Genomic DNA, 24079 nt, shown 5'->3' on the forward strand with positions numbered 1-24079 from the left:
CCCACTCATAATGCCAGTAGCAAAATCTATAAACTTAAGATTGCTAGATGCGTGGTCTTCCCATCCAGAAATGTGGTATCTCTTTCTGTGCTCATCTGCCTTCACCTTTCCAGAGAGAACAACTTTGTGTCTTTCTTTCTATAAGTGACATGAGATAGCTTGTCACCTTTAACAGCCTCATTAGACTTTCATATTTGTGCGGCCTTTTTAAATGTGCAAGTTCAATAAGTATATATTGACTGTACCCATATAGCATATATCAGTTGATTGCTGGGGACTTCCCAAGACTGTGATAAGGGCTGTGAACCCAGGAGTGAGGGCCACAGGGCTTGACCCCTAGAAACTCTCCTTGGAAGACAGACACAATTATGTGAATTGTCTCTGTGGGTCAGGTTTTTTTCAAACAGAGGTCTTGGTGTGGCAGGCACACTTAGGTTGCCTCTGTGTGAGTCTCATTTGCTGGTTTGTGTGTATCAGGCACCACCACAGCCACAGACAGATGCAGACTGCAGTGACCATCTCATGACAAGGCTGACAGCACATCATCTCTGTTAGAAGGCCTGCCTTGAGAATACAGGGACAGAATTGGGGTTGTGATGGAAAGGGGGGCATCTATGTTGTAGCAGTGGGTTCTCAGAGGACCCATGGGACATGTGTAGGCCTATGGAAAGGGGGGATGTCTCATGGGTACACACATACAAACACAAGCACCCAGATGAATTCATGCTCACATAAGCACATGTCTGTACATCTGTGTACACACATACACATATAAGCATACATCTGTACATATGCACATGTACATACAAGCATGCACACATCTGTACAAATATCCATGCACACACAAGCACACACCTGCATGCACATACACACATACTCTTGTGCATTGAACCTGGGTGCTTGGGTCTGCATTGTTTCCTAGAGCGGTTGGCTGCTGTAGGCACGTGTGAGTGAGGAGCAGTGGGGTTCAATGGCAGTGAAGTCTGGCAAGAGCTTTGGACTTGATAGAGGTGTTAGGGGGGTCCTGGGATTTCCATCTTGGTCACTAGACAAGGGTATCAGCCCTGGATCCAGCCCCGTAGAGGAGGGACCTGGGTCCTCATGTGCAGTTCCAGGAGATGGCCATTTTCCTTTCCAGTAGGAAGGCGCTCATTCCATTGTGCGGACACAAGCCCCGAGTGGCCTTCACACATACACTTTCCCAATCTTACGTTCATTATTTTTGTGTTTTGCATTGTAGAGTTGTTTTACATCTCCATGTACACAAATTCCTCAATATTTGTGATTTCTTTCCAGAGCTGACAAAGTTATCATCCTGTCATGAATCTGAGACATAGTTTGTCCTATTTTTAGTCATTTGTCAGTGGTTTGATTTTTAAGCTGTAATTCGTTAATCCATCTGGAGTTTATTTGGATAAATGTATAATATTGTCCAAACTCTTAGGCAGTCTTCCAACATAATTTTTAAGTAATTCTCTTCCCTTGTGATCTGAGGAAAATAGATTGTTTTATCATGCTCCGAATCCTCAAATGTAGTTAAGTCTCTTCCTGAGTCACCCTTTGTTCTGTGACTCCGCGTCTGTCTCGGCCCCGGTACTGAATAATTTTAATTGTTGTTTTATAATATGTTCTAATATCTAGCACAGCTAAAAACGACTCCTTCCTCCCTTAATTATTTTCTCTTTCAGAATAGTCATTGTTATTCTCATCTGTTTGTTGTTCAAGATTAATTTTAGAATCATTTTGTCAGAGTAAAAATAAAAGCCTATTGGGATTTTGCATGTGCGCGCCTGTTAAACTATAAATTAACTTGAAGAAAATAGACACATTCCTAATACACAGCTTCGCACCTAGACACTGGCGTGTCTCTTTTGCTTCCTCTACTTGCATTTGTCTAAATATAACAGCTCTGTCATTTGGTGTATGCCAGCCAGGCCACATCCATAGCTCCTTACCTGCCTTCTTACTAGCAGGTGCTTTTTGCATGACCCTGCCTACCTCTGCACCGTGCTCCCTGCCCACCTCTGCACTGTGCTCCCTGCCCAGATGACCCTGCCCACCTCTGCACTGTGCTCCCTGCCCAGATGACCTTGCCCACCTCTGCACCGTGCTCCCTGCCCAGATGACCCTGTCCACCTCTGCACTGTGCTCCCTGCCCAGATGACCCTGTCCACCTCTGCACTGTGCTCCCTGCCCAGATGACCCTGCCCACCTCTGCACCGTGCTCCCTGCCCAGATGACCCTGCCCACCTCTGCACCGTGCTCCCTGCCCAGGTGACCCTGCCTACCTCTGCACCGTGCTCCCTGCCCAGATGACCCTGCCCACCTCTACACCGTGCTCCCTGCCCAGGTGACCCTGACTACCTCTGCTCCATGCTCCCTGCCCAGGTGACCCTGACTACCTCTGCTCCATGCTCCCTGACAGATGACCCTGCCTACCTCTGCACCGTGCTCCCTGCCCAAGTGACCCTGCCTACCTCTACACCATGCTCCCTGCCCAGATGACCCTGCCTACATCTGCTCCATGCTCCCTGCCCAGGTGACCCTGCCTACCTCTGCACCGTGCTCGCTGCCCAGGTGACCCTGCCCACCTCTGCACCATGCACCCTGCCCAGGTGACCCTGCCTACCTCTGCACCATGCTCCCTGCCCAGATGACCCTGCCCACCTTTACACCATGCACCATGCCCAGATGAAGTTAGCCCTCCATTGTTCCCAACTGACAGTTATAGCCCAGCACCTGGTATTCCCTGTAAAGATACAATATCAAATTTTTCCAATTTCAAATGACCTTTCCCTTGGGCCAGAAAAGATGATCACAATAGCTAGAGCCCTCAGAAATTGCCATTTTCAAATACTGGGAACCAGGGTTGGAAGGGGCTCAGATATGAATGTGCCAGCCTCTGTGTGGAGAGTAACACCTCTAAGAACCTCCATGATGGGGCAGGAGCTTCCATGAGAGCTGTGTGAGCTTCCTCAGCTCAAGGAAACACCCTCGTTCTTCCCGGCTTCCATCAAGGTTCCACTGACCACAGAGTACCCAAGGAAAAAAAACAGGAACTTGGGGATTTCCAGGGTTCCCCTCCCTCTCTCATCTAGTCCTCAAAAACTTGGCCACTAAGAGCGTGTGGCCTGGCCTTGCTGGTGATATGCAGGGTGGGGAGCGGCCTGTTCTACAAGTGGGCCACCAGAGAGACAGGAGGTGGGACGTGTATTTGTCACAGCACTGGTCATGGGCATGATGGACATGGCTGTGAAGCATCATGGCGCCCCGGGGTCAACCTGGGTAAGACAGAGCTGAGAAAATCCAAGACTGAAGGAACTGACTCTGGGTAAAGAGTTGGCTCACACTGGTCACTGCGAGCATTGTCAAGGAGTCAACACTGTCAGGAACCAGGCCAGGTGGGACCCGTAATCACGTTACCTTTGTGTTGGAATAGGCAGATGTGTTATGGGGAGAGGAGACATATGGTTAAGAGTCCACCCCTGCATCATGTGTCCATCTACCAGGCAGGGGACCACAGTGACAGAAAAGTACATTGCTGAGGGCAGAAACTGGAGAAGAAACCAAGAACCAGCTCAGGGGACCCAGGACTGGCTGGGACATAGTGTTGAGGAGGGGTCATGAAGAGAAGGACAGTCAGAGGACCTATGGGTAAGTTGTGTTCCCCCACATCCACCAGATGCTGACTCTGGGGCCATCTCACACCTCAGTCACTGGCTTGTGGGAATGGAATAGTCTAGTCAATGTAAGCTTGGCGTAGAATCTGGCTCTAAACATTCGATCTGTGGATTATAGGTATGAAGTGTTGGAGCTGGCCAGGAGCAGAGGAGGCAAAGGTTCCCGGTGGATGCTCCCAGCATGCATTCTATTAGAATGTCCAAGGACGTGGCACCAGGACAGTGTGGATCCTGCATATCGCTTGTTACACTCACTACTTTTTTTGTTGTTCTTGTTTAAATAAATACTTTGTGGGTTAAAGAGATGTCTTGGGTGGCTCTGCTCCGTCTAAAACAGACCCAAACCCAGCTCGTCATTAACATCACTCATGGACATTTTAAAATACAAAATTCCTGGCCTCGTTCTCAGAAATTTCTGGTTCACAGGGCCCAGGAATTATAGTTCTAGAATGTTCCTATGTAACCTAATATTAAGACTTCTGAACCACTAACACGGAACACCTACTGTGTGCCAGCCACTTAGGGATTTTTTCTGAAGTTTCTGAGATGTTTGGTTCCACTATAAGATGGCAGCATGTGAGGTGTGCCACCATGGCACATGAAGTGACATATTAGGATCAGACATTGGGACAGGCTTCAGCTGTCTTAGTGGCCATGAACTCCTGGAGTCTATGGAATATTAGCCTGCATGTTGGTATCCTAGCAAGGACAGGATGATTGGCACCATACTTGGACCTCACATCTTGTAGTGATTTTCGGCTTTCCTGTCACTTAAATGTAACAGAATGGTTGGGAGGGGGATGGTCTCTGCTCACTGAGTGTTGTGCGTGCAGTGGGAGTAGGGGGGGATGGTTCTCACATGGTCCTCCAGGAGGAGCTCTTGGTTGTTTGGGGAGCACATGTTTTTATGACAAAGTCATCTCCAAATTATTCAGATGATATATGTGGTCACAGGGAAGGGAGGAAATATGTTCCAGTCAGCAGCTTCCCCCGACGTCTTCTTGGAAGATTATGGCACAGTGAAAACTGCAGTCCCTTCCAACCCCGGCATCTGTCCAGAACTACAGTGAGAATGTGGCTGAAGCCAAGTCTTGGTCTAGACTTTTCAGAAGGAGCACCTGGGTGCAACAGGGACTGGGGAAACTGACCAGGCTGTGGCTGTCTAGCCGTGCCCAGTCACCTGGACTGGTGGACCAATGGGCTACCACCGTCGTTCTTGCTTCTGCTTTCAGCTGTGACATCAATTCAGCAGCCCTCTTCTCTCTGTAAAATGCCCAGAAATCTGGGTGTGCCTCCCCCTTGAGCTCTGCCCCATCTGACTCAGAGGGCTGTGGAGGCATCTTCCGAGCTGCACAGACCAGCATTTGTTCCCCCAGCTTCCGTATTGGGACTGGAGTTTGACGGTCTGTTAGTACCCCCTTCCTGTTCTTTGAGCCCCTTAGAGAATCCATCGTCAGCCTGGGACATAACTACAACCTTCTTGGCTGTGGGTTTCTTCAGGCTCTGTGGTACTCAAGAAGGCTCAACTCACCTTTCTGTGGGAGCCTTGGGTTTATGGTTGTCCTTCCAGCTCTTACGTATAATGGCCATCTTGTAGGGAGGTCAAGGGAAGGGGTTTCCACAGCAGGGCTGCTAGCCTTCTGTGTGAACTCCGGTAAGGCTCCACAAAGGCCTTAAAGGTCAAGACTCCTCAGGCTGTGTGTGCCTCTGTGTGACAGCCTTGGGGGTAAATATACTTCCACATGATCATGCTAAATGGCTATTCATGTTCTTCATCAGCCTTCAGTGTGTGGCAGGTTGAGGCATGACTGGATATGGCTGTCTCCAGACCCCATGAAGGTGCCCTGCTGAAACTACCTTAGGAAAGATGTCAGACGATGATAGAGCTCAGCACTTGGGGAAAAGGACAGACATGAAGGCCTCCGAGCCACAGGAGCCTCAGAGCACCATTTGAGCTGTTGGAGATGGAGCCACACCCTTTCTTGAATACCTCTGTGTTCAGGAGATAGCATCTACTCTTGGATAGATTGGTATTTTTCTCCTCAGCTGATCCTAGGCCTGCCTTCTCAAGATAATAGGAACTAAAACTAACTCTGGAGGGACCCCAGAAGAACAGCTGGCACCTGCCCATGTGACAAAGATAGAAACCTCTGAGAGTCACTCAGAGTTCTTGAAGGCTGGGCACAAGTAGCTGTGGACCTCATGGGGGTGAGAAATACTTTTAAGCAGCTATTGCTGGGGACATGGAAAAACTGAGTCATTTGGGTACCATGTTTTATCCCATGTTATCTCAGTTCCTCAGAATCCCACGGGAGAATCTAGACTCAGAGTACACATCTCTTCAGTTCAGGTTATGTAGTCTATCACCCCAGTGAAGCTGACAGAGCATCCCTCACATCATAGGTGCTGACCAAAGGGTGCACCGTCCCTGTAAGTGGGTTCATCTGGAATCTTCTAGATCTGGATTGACCTGTCCACCCATGGAGGAGAGTGAAAATCCTAGGTTCTGGGGTCTGGCTTGATTACAGGGAGCATGGGAGGCCTATGTCTCTCACTGCCTTGCTTGGACAATCTTGGTTGAACCACTAGAGATGCTGAGTGGAAGTATGAGGGAAGACCCTGCCTTGAGCCGCAGACCTGAACCACACTCCAGAAACTGAATCTATCCCCCTAAGCACCAGACACAGTCTGCCCTTTGTGGCCCAAGCCCCAGTGTACTGAGTCTTTGCAACAAAGCTACAGCTTAGAAGTCACTGAACAGTTTCTTTATACATTTGAAAACAGATTCAGTTGTCGTAAAATGCATACCTCTCCTCCCAGTTCATCAACAGGAAAACTGACACCCAAATTCTTTAGGACTCACACCTGCCCCACCTTGAGATGGTAGCTGGGACTAGCTCCATGTAATTCACCAAAGAATTTGCAGTCTGCTTTCAAGCTACAAACTGAGCTCCCAAAACTCAGACTCAGCTACTTAGCCAGGCATATTGATCAAGGGACCTTCTCCATGCGTTCTCTCACAGGCTGCCGGAATTTGTCCTATTAGCTAGTAACACAAAGCCTCAGGCAGCATCTGAAAAGCTGTGAATAGTGGAGTTGGGAGGCTGGCCATGCTGGGCAGCTGGAGGCTAGGATAAGCATCAGCACTGGCTGGGTGGGTTTGATGGTGCAGATGTGACAAGAAGCTACCCCCACCCCACCCCCTTAGCCACCTTCAGGATAATCCCAGGTCATACCCTAGTGGTGGTGCTGATAAGGGACAAATGTCTGACAGCCAGAACCTAGCCAGTCTCAAAGAAACAAGCTGCCATTATGAGGGGTGAGAACCTAATTGCCAGATGCGACTGGAAAGCTTCAGTGTAGGGCTGGAAGTGAGTGGTGAGTGAGGAACATGGACCAGAAGCTACTGCCACAGGATGAAGGGTAACTGGCGACTGGGGTAAAAGGGATTGAGAGTGGGGTGACTGTATATCCCTATTTGCTTAGGAGAAATCCCAGAACCTTTTGTTCTAGGTACCCCCCTTTCACTTTTTTCAAGTTTCCTGGTCTGAGCAATACACGGCCACCCTAGCCGTGACTTAACAGACTCCATGCCAAGCAGGCAATTTGGATGCCAAGGGATATCCTGAGCAAGAAGGGGGCTAGGAACCCATATGTAATGACCTCTTCCCCCTTATACCATACCCCTCTTTCCCTCAAAACACTTTCCTACCTCAGCTTCTTTTCGCTTGAATGACCCTCCCAATGCTGGCCCCTTCTCATCGTCCCTTATCTGGACCCTCCCAAAGGCCTTCTCTAGCTGGCTTTCCCAGAAGAGCACTCCATTACCGTTTACTCTCTTCAAACCGCATTCCAGAAGTATAGTAGTCAGCTTTATCTGTGACATCATCAGTCCCCAAGTCACCAGATTGCGTGATAGTCAGCGTCTCAAGGTCCATGAGGCCTGTGTGTGAACTCGGGTTCTGCTGGACCCTGTGTGGCATCTCATTCAGGGACCAGCCTATGCAGAGTATGTTGCTCTCACAGCAGGAGGTAATCAGGGGACAGAGCCAACTCCCCCACCCCACTCCACCTCCCAAGCATTGAGAGCCTCTGTTTGGAAATGTCTGGGTCATGTTCATGTACAATTCTATGTTCTAAAATCCATCACGGGCCCAAGACACGGTCAGTTACAGTAGAAAAGAGGGTATTGTCCACCAGAATGTAGAGTGGGGGACAGGGAAGAAATGGCACACTATCCATTACAAAATACGGTGATTGCTGCATTAAACGGAAGGCAGAACCGTGTGTGTGTCTCGGCCACCATTGTCTCCCCAGTGATAATCATACTGCAGATGGGTCGGGAGTCTAGACTCCTGTTTTCTTTATCGTGACTGTTTGTGGTGTTGCTGTGGGTGTCATGATATAGATGGAGACAACATGGTAGAAGTGGGAGAGTGGATTTGGTTTGGAAGATACTGGGCCATCTGGAGCCCATGAGAGCAGGATTTGACTCTTTAGCCTCCGTCTACTGGAGTTGTAGCTATGGATGTCATAGTCACGGGGTTGGTGAGCCTGATCGATAGACTCCATGGCTACGGTTAGGAAAGGTAAGTGTGGAGTGGGCAGGACCCATATCACTCTCTGGAACTGATGCTTAATCGTTTTACAGGTGAACAAGAGAAAAAGAACATTCTAGAAAATTAAAATAGCCTGGAGGGAAAAAAAAAAGCAGACAGAGGGTGAGCATTGCACATTTGTAGAGCTGCCAGTTCTGAGGTCTGTCTGGAATGTGGGGCTTACTCGGGCAGGAGGATAAAGATCAAAGTGTTTGGCTTTTCATCGTTGTGAGTCTTGTGCCCTTTGAAGAGTCTAGACTTCATCCTCTAGGCAGCAGGGAGTCTTTAGAGCGCTCCAAACAAGTATGGAAGAGAACAGAGTTTGTGGTCTACAAAACTGACCGTCCAGATGGTGCCAGCATGGAGGATGGATTGCAGAGGGAGCAAGGTCTGAAGTGAGAGTGGAGAAGTGTAGCGTGGGGAGGGGGCTCGACCTCTGGGGGTGTGATAGAGATGTCACAGGTACATGAGATGCTGCAGTGAAGCAACTAGAGAAAGTCACTGATGGGCTATGACAGTGGTTCTCAACCTTCCCAATGCTGTGACCCTTTAATACAGGTCCTCAGGTGGTGGTGACTCCCAACCATAAAATTATCTTCATTGCCACTCCATAACTGTAATTTTGCTACTTTTATGAATCAGAATGTAAATATTTGATGTGCATACTATCTGATATGTGACCACTATGAAGGCCCATTGGATCCCAAGGGGTCGTGACCCGCAGGTTGAGAACCACTGGGCTGTGGCCTAAGGGAGAAGGCACTAGTGTGTTTCACTTGGGCCCCTGGAGTTGTCATTCACAGAGGTAAGGCCTGAAGGAGGATTTGGAGAATGGTAACAAATTTGGTTCTGGCTGTGCATTTGAGGCGCTGGTGGAATACTACCCTGGTAGAGACGGGAAACAGGCAGGTAGGAGTGTGTCTGCCGGCTGCAGTGTGAGTCTGAGCGTTTCCTGATTCCAGAGATCTTTTAAGTCTTTACATCTGGGAGAACCAGGAGTCTACTTTGGGGCATATTTCCTTCGGTCCCTGTAATACAGTCCAGACCCTTTCCTATGACCCTTCAGTCCTTTGTCATCCTCTGCAGCTCACCACATGTTCCCTTTCCACTAACTACACTGTTCTGGAGTCCCCTGTCCCTCACATATGCCATGCTCAATCCCCTCTGCCCTCAGAGGTTCAAAGGCTACCACCTCAGACAGGCCACCTCGGTCCCCCCACTGAAAGCTGCTTACCTCATTCCTTTCCTCCTTTTCCCCTCTGCCCAGTCCTGGGTTTTTGTCCCCTGTTAGGAGGTGACTGTCACTGCGGATAAGGACTTGATAATGCATCTTTATAGCTGCTAAGCCAGCCCGTAGGACAGTGAGTGGCATTCAGCAGGGGCCACCGCTCCACTGAAACTCAAGCTCAGTAGAGGCATTGCAGAGACCACATCTTGTGAGACAGGGACAGGTTAGGAGTCATGAACACAGCAGATCTACCCCACATTGGGCGTCAGATGATAAAGAAGTCAAAAGATTACTTTACCATTCATTAACAAGCAAAATCCATGCACAATTTTCACAAGACAGAATGGGGAATCCGAACCGGGTCACCAACTGCTCCGATGCTCACACTGACCATGCGTTCCTTTTTCCAAAAAGTCCACACATTTCTCGGTCCTGCCTACATTTGGGTCACGACCATTCCCAAAGAAAACCTCGCCTCTTTGACCCTGATGCTCCTTTCGGTTGGCTATTGGACGGGTGACAGAATTCCCATAACGGACCATTAGCCCTGAGCACTGGAAGGTAGCAGAGTCACGGGGAAGAAGAAACTTCCCAGCCAGTCAGAAGGAGGTGTCGGATGGAGAAGTCAGATCTGGAGTGTGTGGAGTCGACAGCTGACAGGCAGTGTTTCAGAAGCAAGGGAATAAACAGCTCCATGAGTCTGGACACCAGTGTCCAAACACTGCCTAGCCAAGCAGTAAGGCTTGGACTGAAAAAAGCAAATAGAAAATCTTGAGTATCAATCTGTGACTTTAGAGTAAGATTCTGGCAAGTATGCATGGATGGGACACCCCATGTGCTCAGGAAATAGCCAGTACTGTCCATCTCTCTGGGTGGCTTCTCTGGCAATGTGTGTATTTCTAGAAGGCATCCCTGGTACTCTCAGAGGGAACAAAGACTGAAGTTGGTCTTAGGATAAAGATGAGCCCCGCCAGGGGACTGGCCTCAAACGGCTTCTTTAGAGCTAACAAAGTTGCAGGGTAACTTTCAGCAAGCTCCAACACCAGAAATGGTATCAAGAAAACTTGAAGGGCCCATTAGCAAACACTGACTACTGGGGGTGCTACTTGGTTTGCTGTGGGATGGTCTGTATGTCAAGTGTGTTGCTGATTGGTCAATAAATAAATCACTGATTGGCCAGTGGCCAGGCAGGAAGTATAGGCGGGACAAGGAGGAGGAGAATAAAGCTGGGAAGTGGAAGGCTCAGTCAGAGAGACACTGCCAGCCACCACGATAACAAACAGCATGTGAAGATGCCGGTAAGCCACGAGCCATGTGGCAAGGTATAGATTAATGGAAATGGATTAATTTAAGCTGTAAGAACAGTTAGCAAGAAGCCTGCAACGGCCATACAGTTTGTAAGCAATATAAGTCTCTGTGTTTACTTGGTCGGGTCTGAGCGGCTGTGGGACTGGCAGGTGAGAGAGATTTGTCCTGACTGTGGGCCAGGCAGGAAATCTCTAGCTACATTGGTTGGTAGAGTATTTGCCTAGAATATGTGAGGTCCTGGGTTCAATCCCCAGCACCACATAAACCAGGCAAGGTTGTGCACAGGAGGAGGTGGAGGAAGAGGAATCAGTTCAAGATCATCCTTGGCTACATAGCAAGTTCCAGGCCAAGGCTACACGAGGCTTTCTCTTTAAAAATGAAATAGCCTTCTGCTTGAAGCTCAGCCACTCTATCAATCAACAGAGATGGCCTCCGTTTGCTGCTCAGGAGACATACGATGAAGCAGGAAGCCTCTGATTGGACCACTTGTGCTCTGGTCAGCAGGGCTGCAGAAACTCGCCCAAGCATGGAAACTGGCATTGCTCTAAGTTCACAGTGACCAACGTCAGTCAGGTCTGCAACAGTGCCCAGCAATCCATCTATGCTCTCCACTGCATTGTGGGAACTGCCGTGAGCATTCCCTGCTCCCCTAAACCCACCCTAGCCCTCACAATGTCCTTGAGAATGGCCTTGCCTTCTGCCTCCCAGACAACACACTCAACTTCTAATGCTAAAGACACCAAGGCTACAGCCCCATAGCATCTCCCCCCAGCCCCATCTCCATCCTTCCCTTCTTTTGTGTGAGATGATCCAGCATTTTTCTCATCAAAACACCACTATAGATTATACTTCAAGAAAAGGATTCGGGGCTGGAGAGGGGGCTCAGCAGTTTAGATTGCATCTGCTCTTGTAGAGGTCCCAAGTCCAATTGCCAGCATCCACAGGCGGTTCACGACCACCTGTAACTCCAGCTCCAGGGGATCCAACCTCACGGGACTCTGTGCACACCTGCATGCATGCACATACCACACACATATATATGTAATTAAAAATTAAGATAAAAAACATTTAACAGACCTATGTTGAGGCTTAAGGTTTCAAGACCTTCAAATACATTTAGTGTCACTAACTAATAAAAAATGAATAAAACAGTGCCTCTCTAGGGCCTGGGACATGGCTCTGAAGGGCGATTGCCCAGCATGGGTGACAGGCTGGGTTCAGTCCCCAACACCACATAAAATGTATGATAGTGCAGGTTTTGGAATTCCAGGACTGAGGAGGTGGAAACAGAAGGATCAGAAAGTCAGGGCAATCCCCTGATAAATGCTAAATGTAAGCCAGCCTGATTTACACGAGACTGTCTCAAAGAAGTAAAACATTCCTCCTCCTGGAAGCCTTCTTGCCCATATGAGGCGTGCACTCTGTTTCTCCCTTTTCGCTCATAGCTACATACCTCAGCCCCGCCGGCCCTTCTTATTTTTCCTGCAGAGTTCCATGCTGTGTTCTCGTATGTTGGTGCAACAACTGGGAGTTAGCATTTTTGTTTTCTATGATGATGTACATTTTTCCATCTCTTCGTTGGCCGGCTTTATTCTTTTGTGAGCTGCCTTTTAATTTCCTTGGCCAGTATTTCTGTTTCAAATCTCTTTTATTGACTTGCAGTTTTTTGTACACGAAGTGGAGTGAGTGCCTGGCTGCGATAACACATGGATTTTTCCCTCCATTTGTTCCTCACCATTTAGCTTTTGTTTATAGTCATTTTGAAATGAGAAAGTTTCCCGTTTCTTCCGTATGAAGTAATAATTGTTTCTTATGATTTCTGATGTTGGAATAAGGTTCAGAAATTACTCTCCCATCTCAGAACTTACGCAAATCTTCCTTGTATTATTTGCCTCTGAACAGACACAGCCAGGCCCCTCTGCCTTGTTTTCTCGGGCCTCTCATCTCAGGATAACAAAATCATCTTCCTCAACACCCACACCTGCGAGCAGGGTCTTCCCATAGTTTCTTCTAGTGTTACTGTGATGCACAGAGTGAGATATGGAGCCGCTGTAAAAACAACTGGGTAGCTGTTTGTCTTGGCATGTTGTCTTCCTGAAACCCCTTGGTTGCATGCTCCATTCCTACACGCTATTTGTGGACTTCCTTTATCCAGTTACATCGCTCTCGGGTTTGTAATCAACTCATTCGGGTTTTTTTTATTGTGGCTTTATAACCAGTGTTAATACATTAAATTCAGTGTCTGTCGTGACAAGCCTTCCCCACCACTGGGAGGAATCGGGTGTCATGACAGAGTTCATTGTTCCAGCCCCATTCATGAAGGCTGTGTGAGTATGAGCAGGCTACTTGAGCTCTCAGCCTCAGCTTATGTGTCTGTAAAATGGGATGATTCCTAACATTTTCCCCCTCAGCAACTCCTGTTAAGGACACTCTTAGTGAGGTGACGACTCTTGAAATGCCAGCGAGCACCTCTTATACCCTCAGTGCTGGTCTCAGAGAGCTTGGCTACTTTAATGTTTATTCTAACAGGTGAAACATTTTTATAAGTTCCAGAATAAATAATCCGTGTGGATCTTACCTGGAGTTGAGTTCACTTTATACTATGATACAGGTTAACTGTGGCCTTGACAATGTCACCTCTTTCTAAACTGGAGTATTGTTTCTCTGATTTGTGCGTGCGTGTTTGTGTGTGTGTGTGTGTGTGTGTGTGTGTGTGTGTGTTGTGGGTGGGGGGGCTTGTATTTAATTATCTGGACCAGGGTTGTGTTCCCGGGCTGAGTGTGAACTGCGGACACTGCATCTGGCATGTGTGAGGAGGCGGGAATGAGCATACGCCTCACCCCTACATTGTCATGGGAATCTTTTATCAGGGTCATTTAAACTGCTCAGATATGACTAATGTAGCTGACACTGTGAAGCGCCGGCCTTGAAATTGCCCCACCCCCTAAGCAGTTTCCACACTCCTCCAGATCTTTCCTTCATATTCATTTTGGTTATTCACATTTGCCTGCGAGACCCCCCACTGCTGTGTCACAGCTGTGCATTTATTAATATGTTGAGTCCTATCTCTTGTGATTAGATTATCACCTGAATTTTATTAGAGCCTCTTCTTTCACTTTCTATGTATTTAAACGTGTATGTGTGTGTGTGTGTGTGTGTGTGTGTGTGTGTTGCGTGTGCACACATGCACACATGTTAGTATGGACCCATATGAACATATAGACTACACTCTATGTTTTTTAAGTAGATCAGCCTGAATTTTTTTTGTCTTTTCAGAAGCCAGCCATTTCTCCCTGTTCTTAACTCTTCTGAATTTATTCTCCCTTCTTCTTATAATTCTGTTTACTTATTCTCTTTGTAACTCTTTTAATGGAAACATTCACTTCCTTCTTATTTCTTTGTTATTCGCTCATGGGCAAGACTGTGAAAGCCGCCGCTTCCCTTCAGCACTGGGCTAGCAGCAGCACCACAGAGGCATTGGTATTAACAGCTCAGTTCTTCTTTCCCCTTTGAACTCAGAAGCTTATTTGAAGGCTCCGAGAAAGTGGGCATTTTCATTACTCTGTCCTTGTTGACTTCATGACGTTATCAGAGAACAGAGGTAAATGTCACAGTCCTTTCTTCCAAGCTCTACACTTGTCTATGCAGTGGCCTCTGAGTTGCTCCCATTGAGCTTGAGTTTTGAATTTGGATGGAGTGATGGAGCACCTGCTGAATGTCACTCACTGTCCTGTGGATAGCGTAGCAGCCAAAAGGATGCATAGACAAGTCCTTAGCCTCGGTGACATTTGCCTCCCTGCAAACAATAGGTTTTGTTCCGTGGCTGAATTTGTGGAACTAGCCTTGCAGTCCAATATGAGGTCCATGTTTTCAATATTCTGTGGGCATTTTTCAAGGAGACATCAGGGCACAAACTTGTGTGAAATGTTAGCAAGCTGAGGCAGGAGGATCACCGTGTGTTTTAGACAAACCTGGGCTGCATAGCAAGTACTAGACCAGGGAGGGCTACACGAGCAAGGCCACATATCAGAAAAACAAATGAAACCAAGCATGGTCGCACACGCCTCCCAAAGCAGGCAGGAAGGCCAAGTTCAGGGTCATCCTTGGCTGTGTAGGGAGTTCAAGGCCAGCTTGGCATATGTGAGACCCTGTTTCCAATACACAAAAAGGTTTTGTTTAAAAGCCACAGAGCATCATCTAATACACACTCATCATTATACCTTTGAAATCTTTATCCATTTTTTGGTCCTGGGTTTAGATATTTTATTGTGTCTCTATCAGTGCCTTGGGGGCACACAAAATCGGAACTGACATGTCTTCATTCTGGAATCCTCCCACCCGTGCTGTGGATATCATCTTTGGCCTTTAAGTCTTTGTCAGGATTAGTGAAGGCAACCTTGGCTTTATCAGCCATCCATTTTAATTGGCATTTGGAAAACAGCGAAGCTGGCAGAAGGACACCAGAGGAAAAGTACGATGAATTTTCCAGCAAGCCTCTCGTATTTCCCACTCAAGATCAATAGTAAATTCTGGTTATGTACAGTAATTACCCACCTAGTTGTTAATGAGTTTTCTTCCATTATTATTTCTCAAGTCTAGGCCTTGTGAGAGCGCTCCGACATAAAAGCTTTGCTCAAGGACAAGGTTCTCAAACCAAACCTGGTAACCACTCGGCGGTGGCGGAGGGTCCCCGTCTCTCCCTCTTGTAAGATGGGTGGCTGCTGGAGACGATGCCATCCAGCTCTTTTTCGGTACTTGTCCTCTTCCAGGACCCTGAGAAACCAGCTCCTCCCATGCGCTGATAATGTAATGGAGGTGTGATATTCCAGAGCCAGAAGGGTAGAACTCTGTGGAGCAGAGAACACTTCCTCTGCCTGCCTTCCCTGGGACAGGCTTGGGTCGTCTTCAGAGCTGAAAGACAGAGCTTTGAAAGGCCATATTCTTGCGCTAATAGTGTCAGTTAATCAGCCTGTCTCTTTCAGAATGTGAGGAGAAATGTCTTGGGAGCTCTCCAGAAGGCTCTTGACCTTAAAGAAGGATCAGGAGCCAGGAGTAACATAACAGCCGAGAGCTGAGTGTTAAATTTAAAGCTCTGTGTGTGTGTGTGCTTCCGCCTTATTTTTGAGACAACGCCTCTCCCTGAACCTTAAGTTCCTTGATTTGACTAGGCTGGCCAGCCAGTGAGCGTCAGGGACCTGCCCATCCCCACCCCAGCACCTGCTGGGCCTGGCTTGTCTATGGATACTGGGATCTCAGCTCCAGTCTCCCCCTCTTGCATGGCAGGCGGTTTCCCCATCCAGCCATTCCTCCAGCCCCAGGGACTTTAAAACCCAGGCTGCTATTGAAGATCGCCCTGATGTCTGGACTCCTTCAACCAACTGAACGCGGTCTTTGGGGACCCAAGCATTGGGTGAACCTGAACCCTCTTCCAGGGTAAAGGCTGGGAAGTCCTTCCTTTCCTGTCACTGCTCAGGGTCACGTTATCTTAGTCGTGGTTTTCATCCCCAGTTGAGGGATTGGTCTTACTAGCAGGTAAACCTGTCCACATTTGTTGTTACAAATTACATTTTGTCTTCCTTTTAAAGCAGGCTGCTTTGCATTTCCTCTCTTTAAAACATCTGTGGTTTTTCCTTTGAATTCCACTTTTTTTTTTCTTTCTAAATTGACTGCTTTTGCTTTCTCCCCTTTCGGTAATTTTGAAGATAAGCTACTTCATATTCTATTACTAATTACACTTAACATCTTTAAATACATGCTCTAACCTATATTTCTCTAATTAACCACAGAAACTATAAAACAGACTTTCTTGCAAGATGAGGAAATTAGCATCTCTCCGCGCTCCACCTTTCCCCATGGTATCAGTAGAATCTGAAATATTTTACCCAAGGGTTCTGACTGGAATGATATTGTATGTGTTCTCTTCCAAGGAACATTTGTTACATTCACGTTCCATTTTACAACCACCTTCATAGCAGTTACCAGATTCATTACTGTATTTGTTCTTTGCTGACTTTTTATTTGTTATGAACCACACCTTGCTGGTACTTGAATTCTTCACTTTGATTCATCTCTTCATTGTATGGGGAAAAAAACCTCCAAGTGGCATTTTTATGATATATATGTGAATATTACATTCCTGAAACCCTTGACATCTGAGAGCAGTGTTCTGTTATCTTGGCTCTAACAGTTCAGATGGATTGCACCCTGCGTTACTTGGGTCCACGTTTGTACCCTGTCTCAGAGAAATCCTTGAGGGTTACTCCACACTATTTTTCCCTGGGTTCCTGAGTTGACTCAGGTATCCATCTACTTCCAGAGTTTGGTCAATCCGGTTGCCTGAGTTTGGGAACGGGATGGGCTTGTGAGGCGGATGTCCTGATGTCAACGTCTTCTCAGGCTGTCTGAGCTCATTGATTCAATTCAGTAAGCGTTAGTTGAGTGCCTACTGTGTGCCAGATGCTATGAGAGCCATTAGAAGTTAAAAGAATCAAGAGGACAAGATTTCTGCTCTGAGAAACATCTTCTGGGGTTGTGTATTGGAATGAAGAGAGTAAGTCTATAATGCACTAACAAGTGTCAAAATGATTGGCAAGGTAAGCTAAGTTGTCTTATGTAACTGCCATTGGGGTCCCAGATGGTTCCCCTAAGGGCTAGAGATGTAGCTTGGTGGTTGAATGTCTGCCTAGCATGTGAGGGGTCCTGAGTTCACTTCCCAGCACCATGGAGAAACAAGGCAAAAGAGTGCCTTTGCATAGAAAGACGAAAGAGTCAAGTTTTAGCGTGGTGATGCCAGGCTCGGGTGCTGGGAATTAAATTCCCACAGCAAGTCTGCTTATGCACATGCTTCCTGTGCCCCAGCTCATCTTTTGTCAGAAATTATGGTTTGGGGTTTTTGTTGTTGTTGTTTTGGTTTGGGTTTTTTTGTTGGTTTTTTGTTTGTTTGTTTGGTTAGTTGGTTGGTTTGGTTTTATTTTTGTCTTTAGTCCATCTTAGACTTCTTTAACAGACCATGTGACTGTCTCCTGTCTGTCTCAAAGGTCGTTACCTTTGGATATCATTTGTATGATGCTCTTTCTGAACTCACCCAAATCTGGAGACAGCATGGCTGTGTGTGGACATCCCTGTTTAGCCCAATTCAGTGCTAACGTCATGCCTGGGGTAGACAGGCAGATGTCCTACAGATAGATGTAAGGACCTTCCTCAAGGACTCCGCTGGCAGACTCAGACCCCGTAAACACTCTTTGATTCATAGTGGGAGAGAGTTTGAAGGGGTGGCTATGAGCTTCATTCCTGGAGTCAGAATGCTTCAGCTGAAGGTTGGCCCTGCCATTCATGGGCTAGTGTGGCCTTGACCCACTGCTGACCCTCTCTGTGACTCGGTGGCTTCAGTTTTAAATGAGGTTAGTAACAGTACCCACCCTGTGGTGTTACTGTGATGGCTAAATTGAGTCTTTGATGGAAGTGCTTAGAACAGTGTCTATACTTAGTAAATGTTCAATAATATATAATATATAATATAATATATAATAATCACCACCATCAACTTTATCTTGTACTGCCTGAAAGCGTTTTTATGCCCTTCTCTCCCCCGGCACAGATTCTTTCTATACTTAAGCAATAATGTGATCGCAAGGGTGAACTGGCTAGATCTTAGGGCCCAGGACCCTTTTGCTGAATTGAATGGGAATGTTTCCAGTGGAGGCTGAAAAAGACATACTTCTTTCAGAAAAGGACGTGGGTGGGGCAGGCAGAGCCAGCCCGAAACCCCACACACGGACTCAGGGCTTCCTCTGCGTGTTTGTTATCTTTTAAATTTAGCAAACTTGATTTTATTTTTCATCTTGGCTTTATTCTAATTAGTAACTCACATAGATTCATCCAAGCATCAGTATTATTGGTGTGTGTATATGCAGGAGTGTGTATGCATGTTGGTATCTGGGTAGTGGTGCATCGGTTTGTGGGTACGTGTGGGTGGGTGGGTAGGTGTGCATGCACATGTGTATACATGTGTAGAGGCCAGAGGCTAAGCTCTGGTATCATTCCTCAGGTGCCATTCACCTTGTTATTTGAGGCAGGGTCTCCCCCTGGGACCTGGAGCTCACTGGTCAGGCTTGGCTGGTTCTTGATCAGCAAACCCCAGAAGATATCCTCTCTTCACCTCCAAACACACACCACTACACCCAGCTTTTCGTATGGGTGGTAGAGATGGAACTGGGGTCCTCGTGAGACTCACTCACCAACTGAGCCACTTCCCGAGCCCCCTAAGTATCCATATCGTTAACACCGTGGATGCATGTCAGTGTTAAAAGGGAACTTACACAGTGGCTTGTGTTCATTTTTACCTCTTTGGAGTTGTTTGTTTACAGTGAGCCTGCAGCATTCCTGCAGCCACAAAAAAATTAAATGTAATTTCATTTGGAAAGAAGTCACCCAGAATCCTACAACCCTAATACAGTTTTTATTTGGGGGCTCTTGTCCAACCTTTACCCATATATAAACAAGCATTTAATAGCTATCATCAAAAGTACACGTATAATTTTATGACCCACTATTTTACTTAAAATGATAGTTAGCACTCTTTCCACAGGGTCATATTTATCACTTTAATGATTACCTTCACACCGCGCCACATTAAAGACTATAATTTACTTCCCTTTATTGGGCTGACATATAGGTGGTTGGCATTTTTCCTCTGTGATAGAATTATGTCACTATCAACATCTTTGTCCCCATGTCTCTTTTTCTTTTGAATTAATTCCTAGAGATTACAGAGTTGGAGTGTGGCGTAGTCTATGACTCTTAAGAGATCATACACTCCCTTCCAAAAAGACGGCGTCTTTAGTTGGCAGCGCACAATGATTGTGTGTGTGAGCTCCTGTACAGCCTCATCGATGTGGATTTTTTAATGGGTTTTTTTCTTTATGCTTTCCCTAGTGGTGTGTACTACATTTGCGCAGTGGTTCTAATTTCTCATCTAAATCCTCTGCGTGTACTGTTTGCCTGACTTGGGGACACTCCTAGAGTAATGGACAAACTTCTGCTCAATAATGAAATGTTCCCCTTATCATAGCTATTGCAGTTCTTTTTTGTCTCCACCCTGCCATTTTCCTTTTAAGTTCTGGTTTAGTATGTTGGTTTGCTTTTCCATGCATTGCCGTGTTCTCCCTAAACCTCCACGTGGGGTCTGTTAGGAAGTGGCGTGAGGATGGCTCAAGACTTCCATCAGAGTGGATCCTTAAGAGTAGAGTGGGAGAGATGACAGGAAGTGGGCAGAGCGTCTAGACCCCGTCACAGGTCCCTACCCTGTTCTTCAAAAGCTTTGGCCTCTGAAATAATGGCGCCATCAGCCTAGTGTGGCTGTAGTTTAAAAGGGTTAGAATCCTTGTGGATGTGACATGAATCTTGTCCTAGCAAAGGTATTTAGAGGGAAGAGGTGGGCGTGGCCCTCTCTGTTGGGAGATTGTCACCCCTTTATCAGTAAGCCATGTCCTTTCTCCTACTACAAACCAAGCTGAGAAGAGTCAACGCTATGCCTCTTCAAGTCTGCTTGAATGACGGTTTCTTCCCCAGCACAAGGGACCAAGGGCAGCGAAAGCTGCCTAGGGTGGACATATTGAAGGGAGAAAGACTAATTAAAAAAAAAAAAAAAACTCTGCTATATCTGCCTTTTGCCAAAGGGACTCTTCAATGCTATACCCAGCATGGAAGCGAGCATGCCTCCCACCTACAGCCTTGAGCTCAGCCAGTCCAGCCCAACCCTGGTGTCGTTCATTCTTTCTATTTCTCTAAAGACTAAGAAAATGCTCCCAATGCCAGCCCTCAGAGACCCCTGCAAAACATGGGGGGTACCTCCTGACCTCCACTGCTCTTCCCTTTCAGTTTCCTGTTTCTTCAACTTCACCAGCCCCTCTGGAATCGTCCTGTCTCCCAACTACCCTGAGGACTACGGCAACCATCTCCACTGCGTCTGGCTTATCCTGGCCCGGCCTGAGAGCCGCATCCATCTGGCCTTCAATGACATCGATGTGGAGCCTCAGTTTGATTTCCTAGTCATCAAAGACGGAGCCAGCGCTGAGGCCCCAGTTCTTGGCACCTTCTCAGGAAATCAGCTCCCCTCCTCCATCACCAGCAGTGGCCACGTGGCCCGTCTGGAGTTCCAGACTGACCACTCCACGGGGAAGAGGGGCTTCAACATCACCTTTACCAGTAAGTGTTCCCTCTGTCACAGTTGACTCTACATACCTCTGAGCTTCTCCTGGGCGAGGGACCGAAGGTGCTCCCATGGAGGGTCATCAGTGCAGTGAGCGAGCTCCAAAGTGTGCCTTGCTGCTGGGTCAGACACTTGCTGCTGCAGCTCCCAGCCCCTGGGAAGAAGCAGAGAGCTGTCTGCCAGGCCAGCTGCTAGTTTCTGAGACGTCACAGCCTGTGAGCATCTATTTCCATAGATATCTCGTAGGGTATAAAGAAGCCTGGATTTCCCCCACCTTCTCCTCCTAGAAGCGGGGAGGCTCTAGGGAGGAAAGCCCCTTGGGTTCTCTCCTCAACTCCCCACTCCTGTATCCCCAAGTGCTGCTTCCTATTGACCACTGCCGCTCTGCATTCGGCCTTGCCCGAGTCCCATCCCCATAATCCAAACAGAAGCAACAGCCTTGAGCTGTGTTTCCATGACTTTTCCCAGAGGCTTATCACAGCCACTCATAAGTCATTTCTCACAGTCCCTCTCACGGCCAGTACGGAAGTTGTCAGTCTCCATCCTGAGCCTGTATGTAGTCCAACCTGAAGCTCAGCAGTGGGTTGTTGTTACCTTTTTTTTTCTCCTGATTTCTTGGTCTCCTGGATTCAGTGGACATGGGAAGTAGGCAAGACCTGGGAACATCAAGCTTCCAGGGAGCAACAATCCGTTATGAGGCCACAGGAAGCCATAAACCTGGGGAACTTGGCCATGACTGGGAGTCGAGTGGGACTGAAGCTGGCCTGCTGAGCCGTTAACCAGCTTCTTTCCACAGGATGAGCAATGTAGGCTCTGACTCAGGCTCCTATACACACACACACACACACACACACACACGCACACGCACACGCACACGCGCACGCACACGCACACCAAATGCTCTGCAGTTGCTCGTCCATCTCATGCATTCTGACAGACCATCTTCCTCCCAACCCCAGCTCCCGCCCTTGTCACAGAAGCCTTGTTCCTTGTCTCGCCCGCCGTTTAAAATGTAGATGCTACGGGACAGGCCACTTGTAACCCAAGCTAAAGCCCTGTTCATCTCCCCACCCAATCCAGGACAGCAGACTCACTGGAAACAACAACCCCCAGGATACCATTTCACCAGGAAGTTCCTGTCCCAACGACCTAGGGACAGAAGTAGAGGACTCTCTGTCTCTCTGTCTCTGTCTCTGTCTCTGTCTCTCTCTCTCTCTCTCTCTCTCTCTCTCTCTCTCTCTCTCTCTCTGTCTCTCTGTCTCTCTCTGTCTCTCTCTCTCTCTGTCTCTCTCTCTCTCTCTCTCTCTCTCTCTCTCTCTCTCTCTCTCTCTCTCTCTCTCTGTCTCTCTCTCTCTCTCCCCTCTCTCTCTCTATCTATCTCCCCTGCATGCTGGCCCGGCACTGACCTTTAGCTTCTTTGTCCTCAAACCCATTTACCACGAGGCCATGAGCTCTAAAAAGGAGCACGTACGTTACTCGTCTTCCCATGCCTTTGCATGCTCTCCAATGTTGGAAACAGCACCAAATCATTGCTGTAGAGGTGTGTACACATGCATGCAGAGATGTATGCATACGTGTCTGTGCATGTGTACATACATGTGGCTGGTAGCGTTTTGACTTCCAAGCCCCAGGCTCCTCTGATCTCAGCTCTCAGTGTCAACTTCATGGTCCTAGTTCCTAATGAAGACAAGCAGGAGACTATGTCTAGGTTGACCTGGACCCTTGTGTTTCGTAGAGGAGGGTGTAGAGATTCAGCCCTGCTTGTGTTAAATCAACAGTCTTGATGTCTGAGGCCTGGAAACTAGACTTCAAAATGGTACACTCACATGCCGTGATGGAGCCTGTTTACCATCCTTCACACAGTGAGGCAGATATGAGGGATAGCTTCCCAGGCATCATCTGGTGGAGGAAGACCTGGAATGTTCTTGGTAGAGGTGGGGGAAAGGGTATCCTTTCATGCCGGGAAAGGAGAGGGGAATCCCTTGGAGGATGGGGACTCATGCTCAAGAAATCCACGCTATCACCAAACCCTCGTCCATCATGTTCTTATCAACTTGTAGAATGACCCCAAATGACCCCGCAAGAGATGTGCTTTATCCATTTTATAGGTCAGGAAGCTGACCTATCGTACATGGCAAAGGTGGCCCGGGACCACGTACTGATAAGAGGCAAGGTTCACTACCACTCACAGTGTCCCGTCTCTTTTCCTCGGGTCGCTCACCACATTATCAATTTCAGTTGCCTGGCAGAAGGAGAAGCAGCCCTGGCATGAGGCAAGGATATAGAGGCAATGGCTTCCGACAGGGCTAATTCCAGGGCACCCACTTTATGATGTGTGGTGTCCATTAGTGCCACAGGACTGGGAGCCAGCTCCCCCGCAGCGTTCGTGATCCCTTAACCATCTGAAGCATGGAATGGATTTGACACTGAAGAGACAGATCTGCCACTTAGCTGCTTGGAACCTCAGTTTCCCCTCTGGTAAAGTAGGATAATCATATCTCCATGATAGAATTTTGACATGATACAATTAGCTACCATGAGGAACACGGCCCACGGCCTGATCTGTCAGCATCCCTTAGAATGCAGTGCTCAGACAGGCTGAAGATCAAGTTTAATATGTGCCTGTTTTGTGGCCAGTGGATTCTGTCTGTCATAACCACAGGGTCCCAGGTTCTGGGACACCCAGCATCCCTTCCAGCATGCCAAGTTCTTGAGAAAGCCATGGAGTGCTGAGGGTATAGGCAGCTCATTTTTCTTTGGCTGTCCATCTGTGTGTCGACTCAGTCTAATCATGGCCTGGATCCCTCTCCTCCCCCCCCCCCCCCCCCCGCAGCCTTCCGACATAATGAGTGCCCAGATCCTGGCGTTCCAGTTAATGGCAAGCGGTTTGGTGACAGTCTGCAGCTGGGAAGCTCCATCTCCTTCCTGTGTGATGAAGGCTTTCTCGGCACGCAAGGCTCTGAGACCATCACCTGCGTTCTGAAGGAGGGCAGCGTGGTGTGGAACAGCGCCGTGCTGCGCTGTGAAGGTGAGTGCCCACGGGCTGGGACAGTGG

The 24079-nt window shown here is 47.8% G+C and overlaps 1 protein-coding gene across 1 annotated transcript in view; it reads left to right on the top strand.

Annotated features, from left to right (window-relative positions):
• Csmd2 (CUB and Sushi multiple domains 2) overlaps positions 1-24079 on the top strand; it is a 570924-nt gene that overhangs the window by 356365 nt on the left and 190480 nt on the right. Inside the window, exons 14-15 of the mRNA XM_059254992.1 lie at positions 20694-21020; positions 23858-24052. Coding sequence (XP_059110975.1) covers positions 20694-21020; positions 23858-24052 — 522 coding nt within the window. The remainder of the gene's footprint in view (positions 1-20693; positions 21021-23857; positions 24053-24079) is intronic.

This window comes from Peromyscus eremicus, chromosome 2 (genome assembly GCF_949786415.1).
Source record: "Peromyscus eremicus chromosome 2, PerEre_H2_v1, whole genome shotgun sequence".
NCBI lineage: Eukaryota > Metazoa > Chordata > Mammalia > Rodentia > Cricetidae > Peromyscus > Peromyscus eremicus.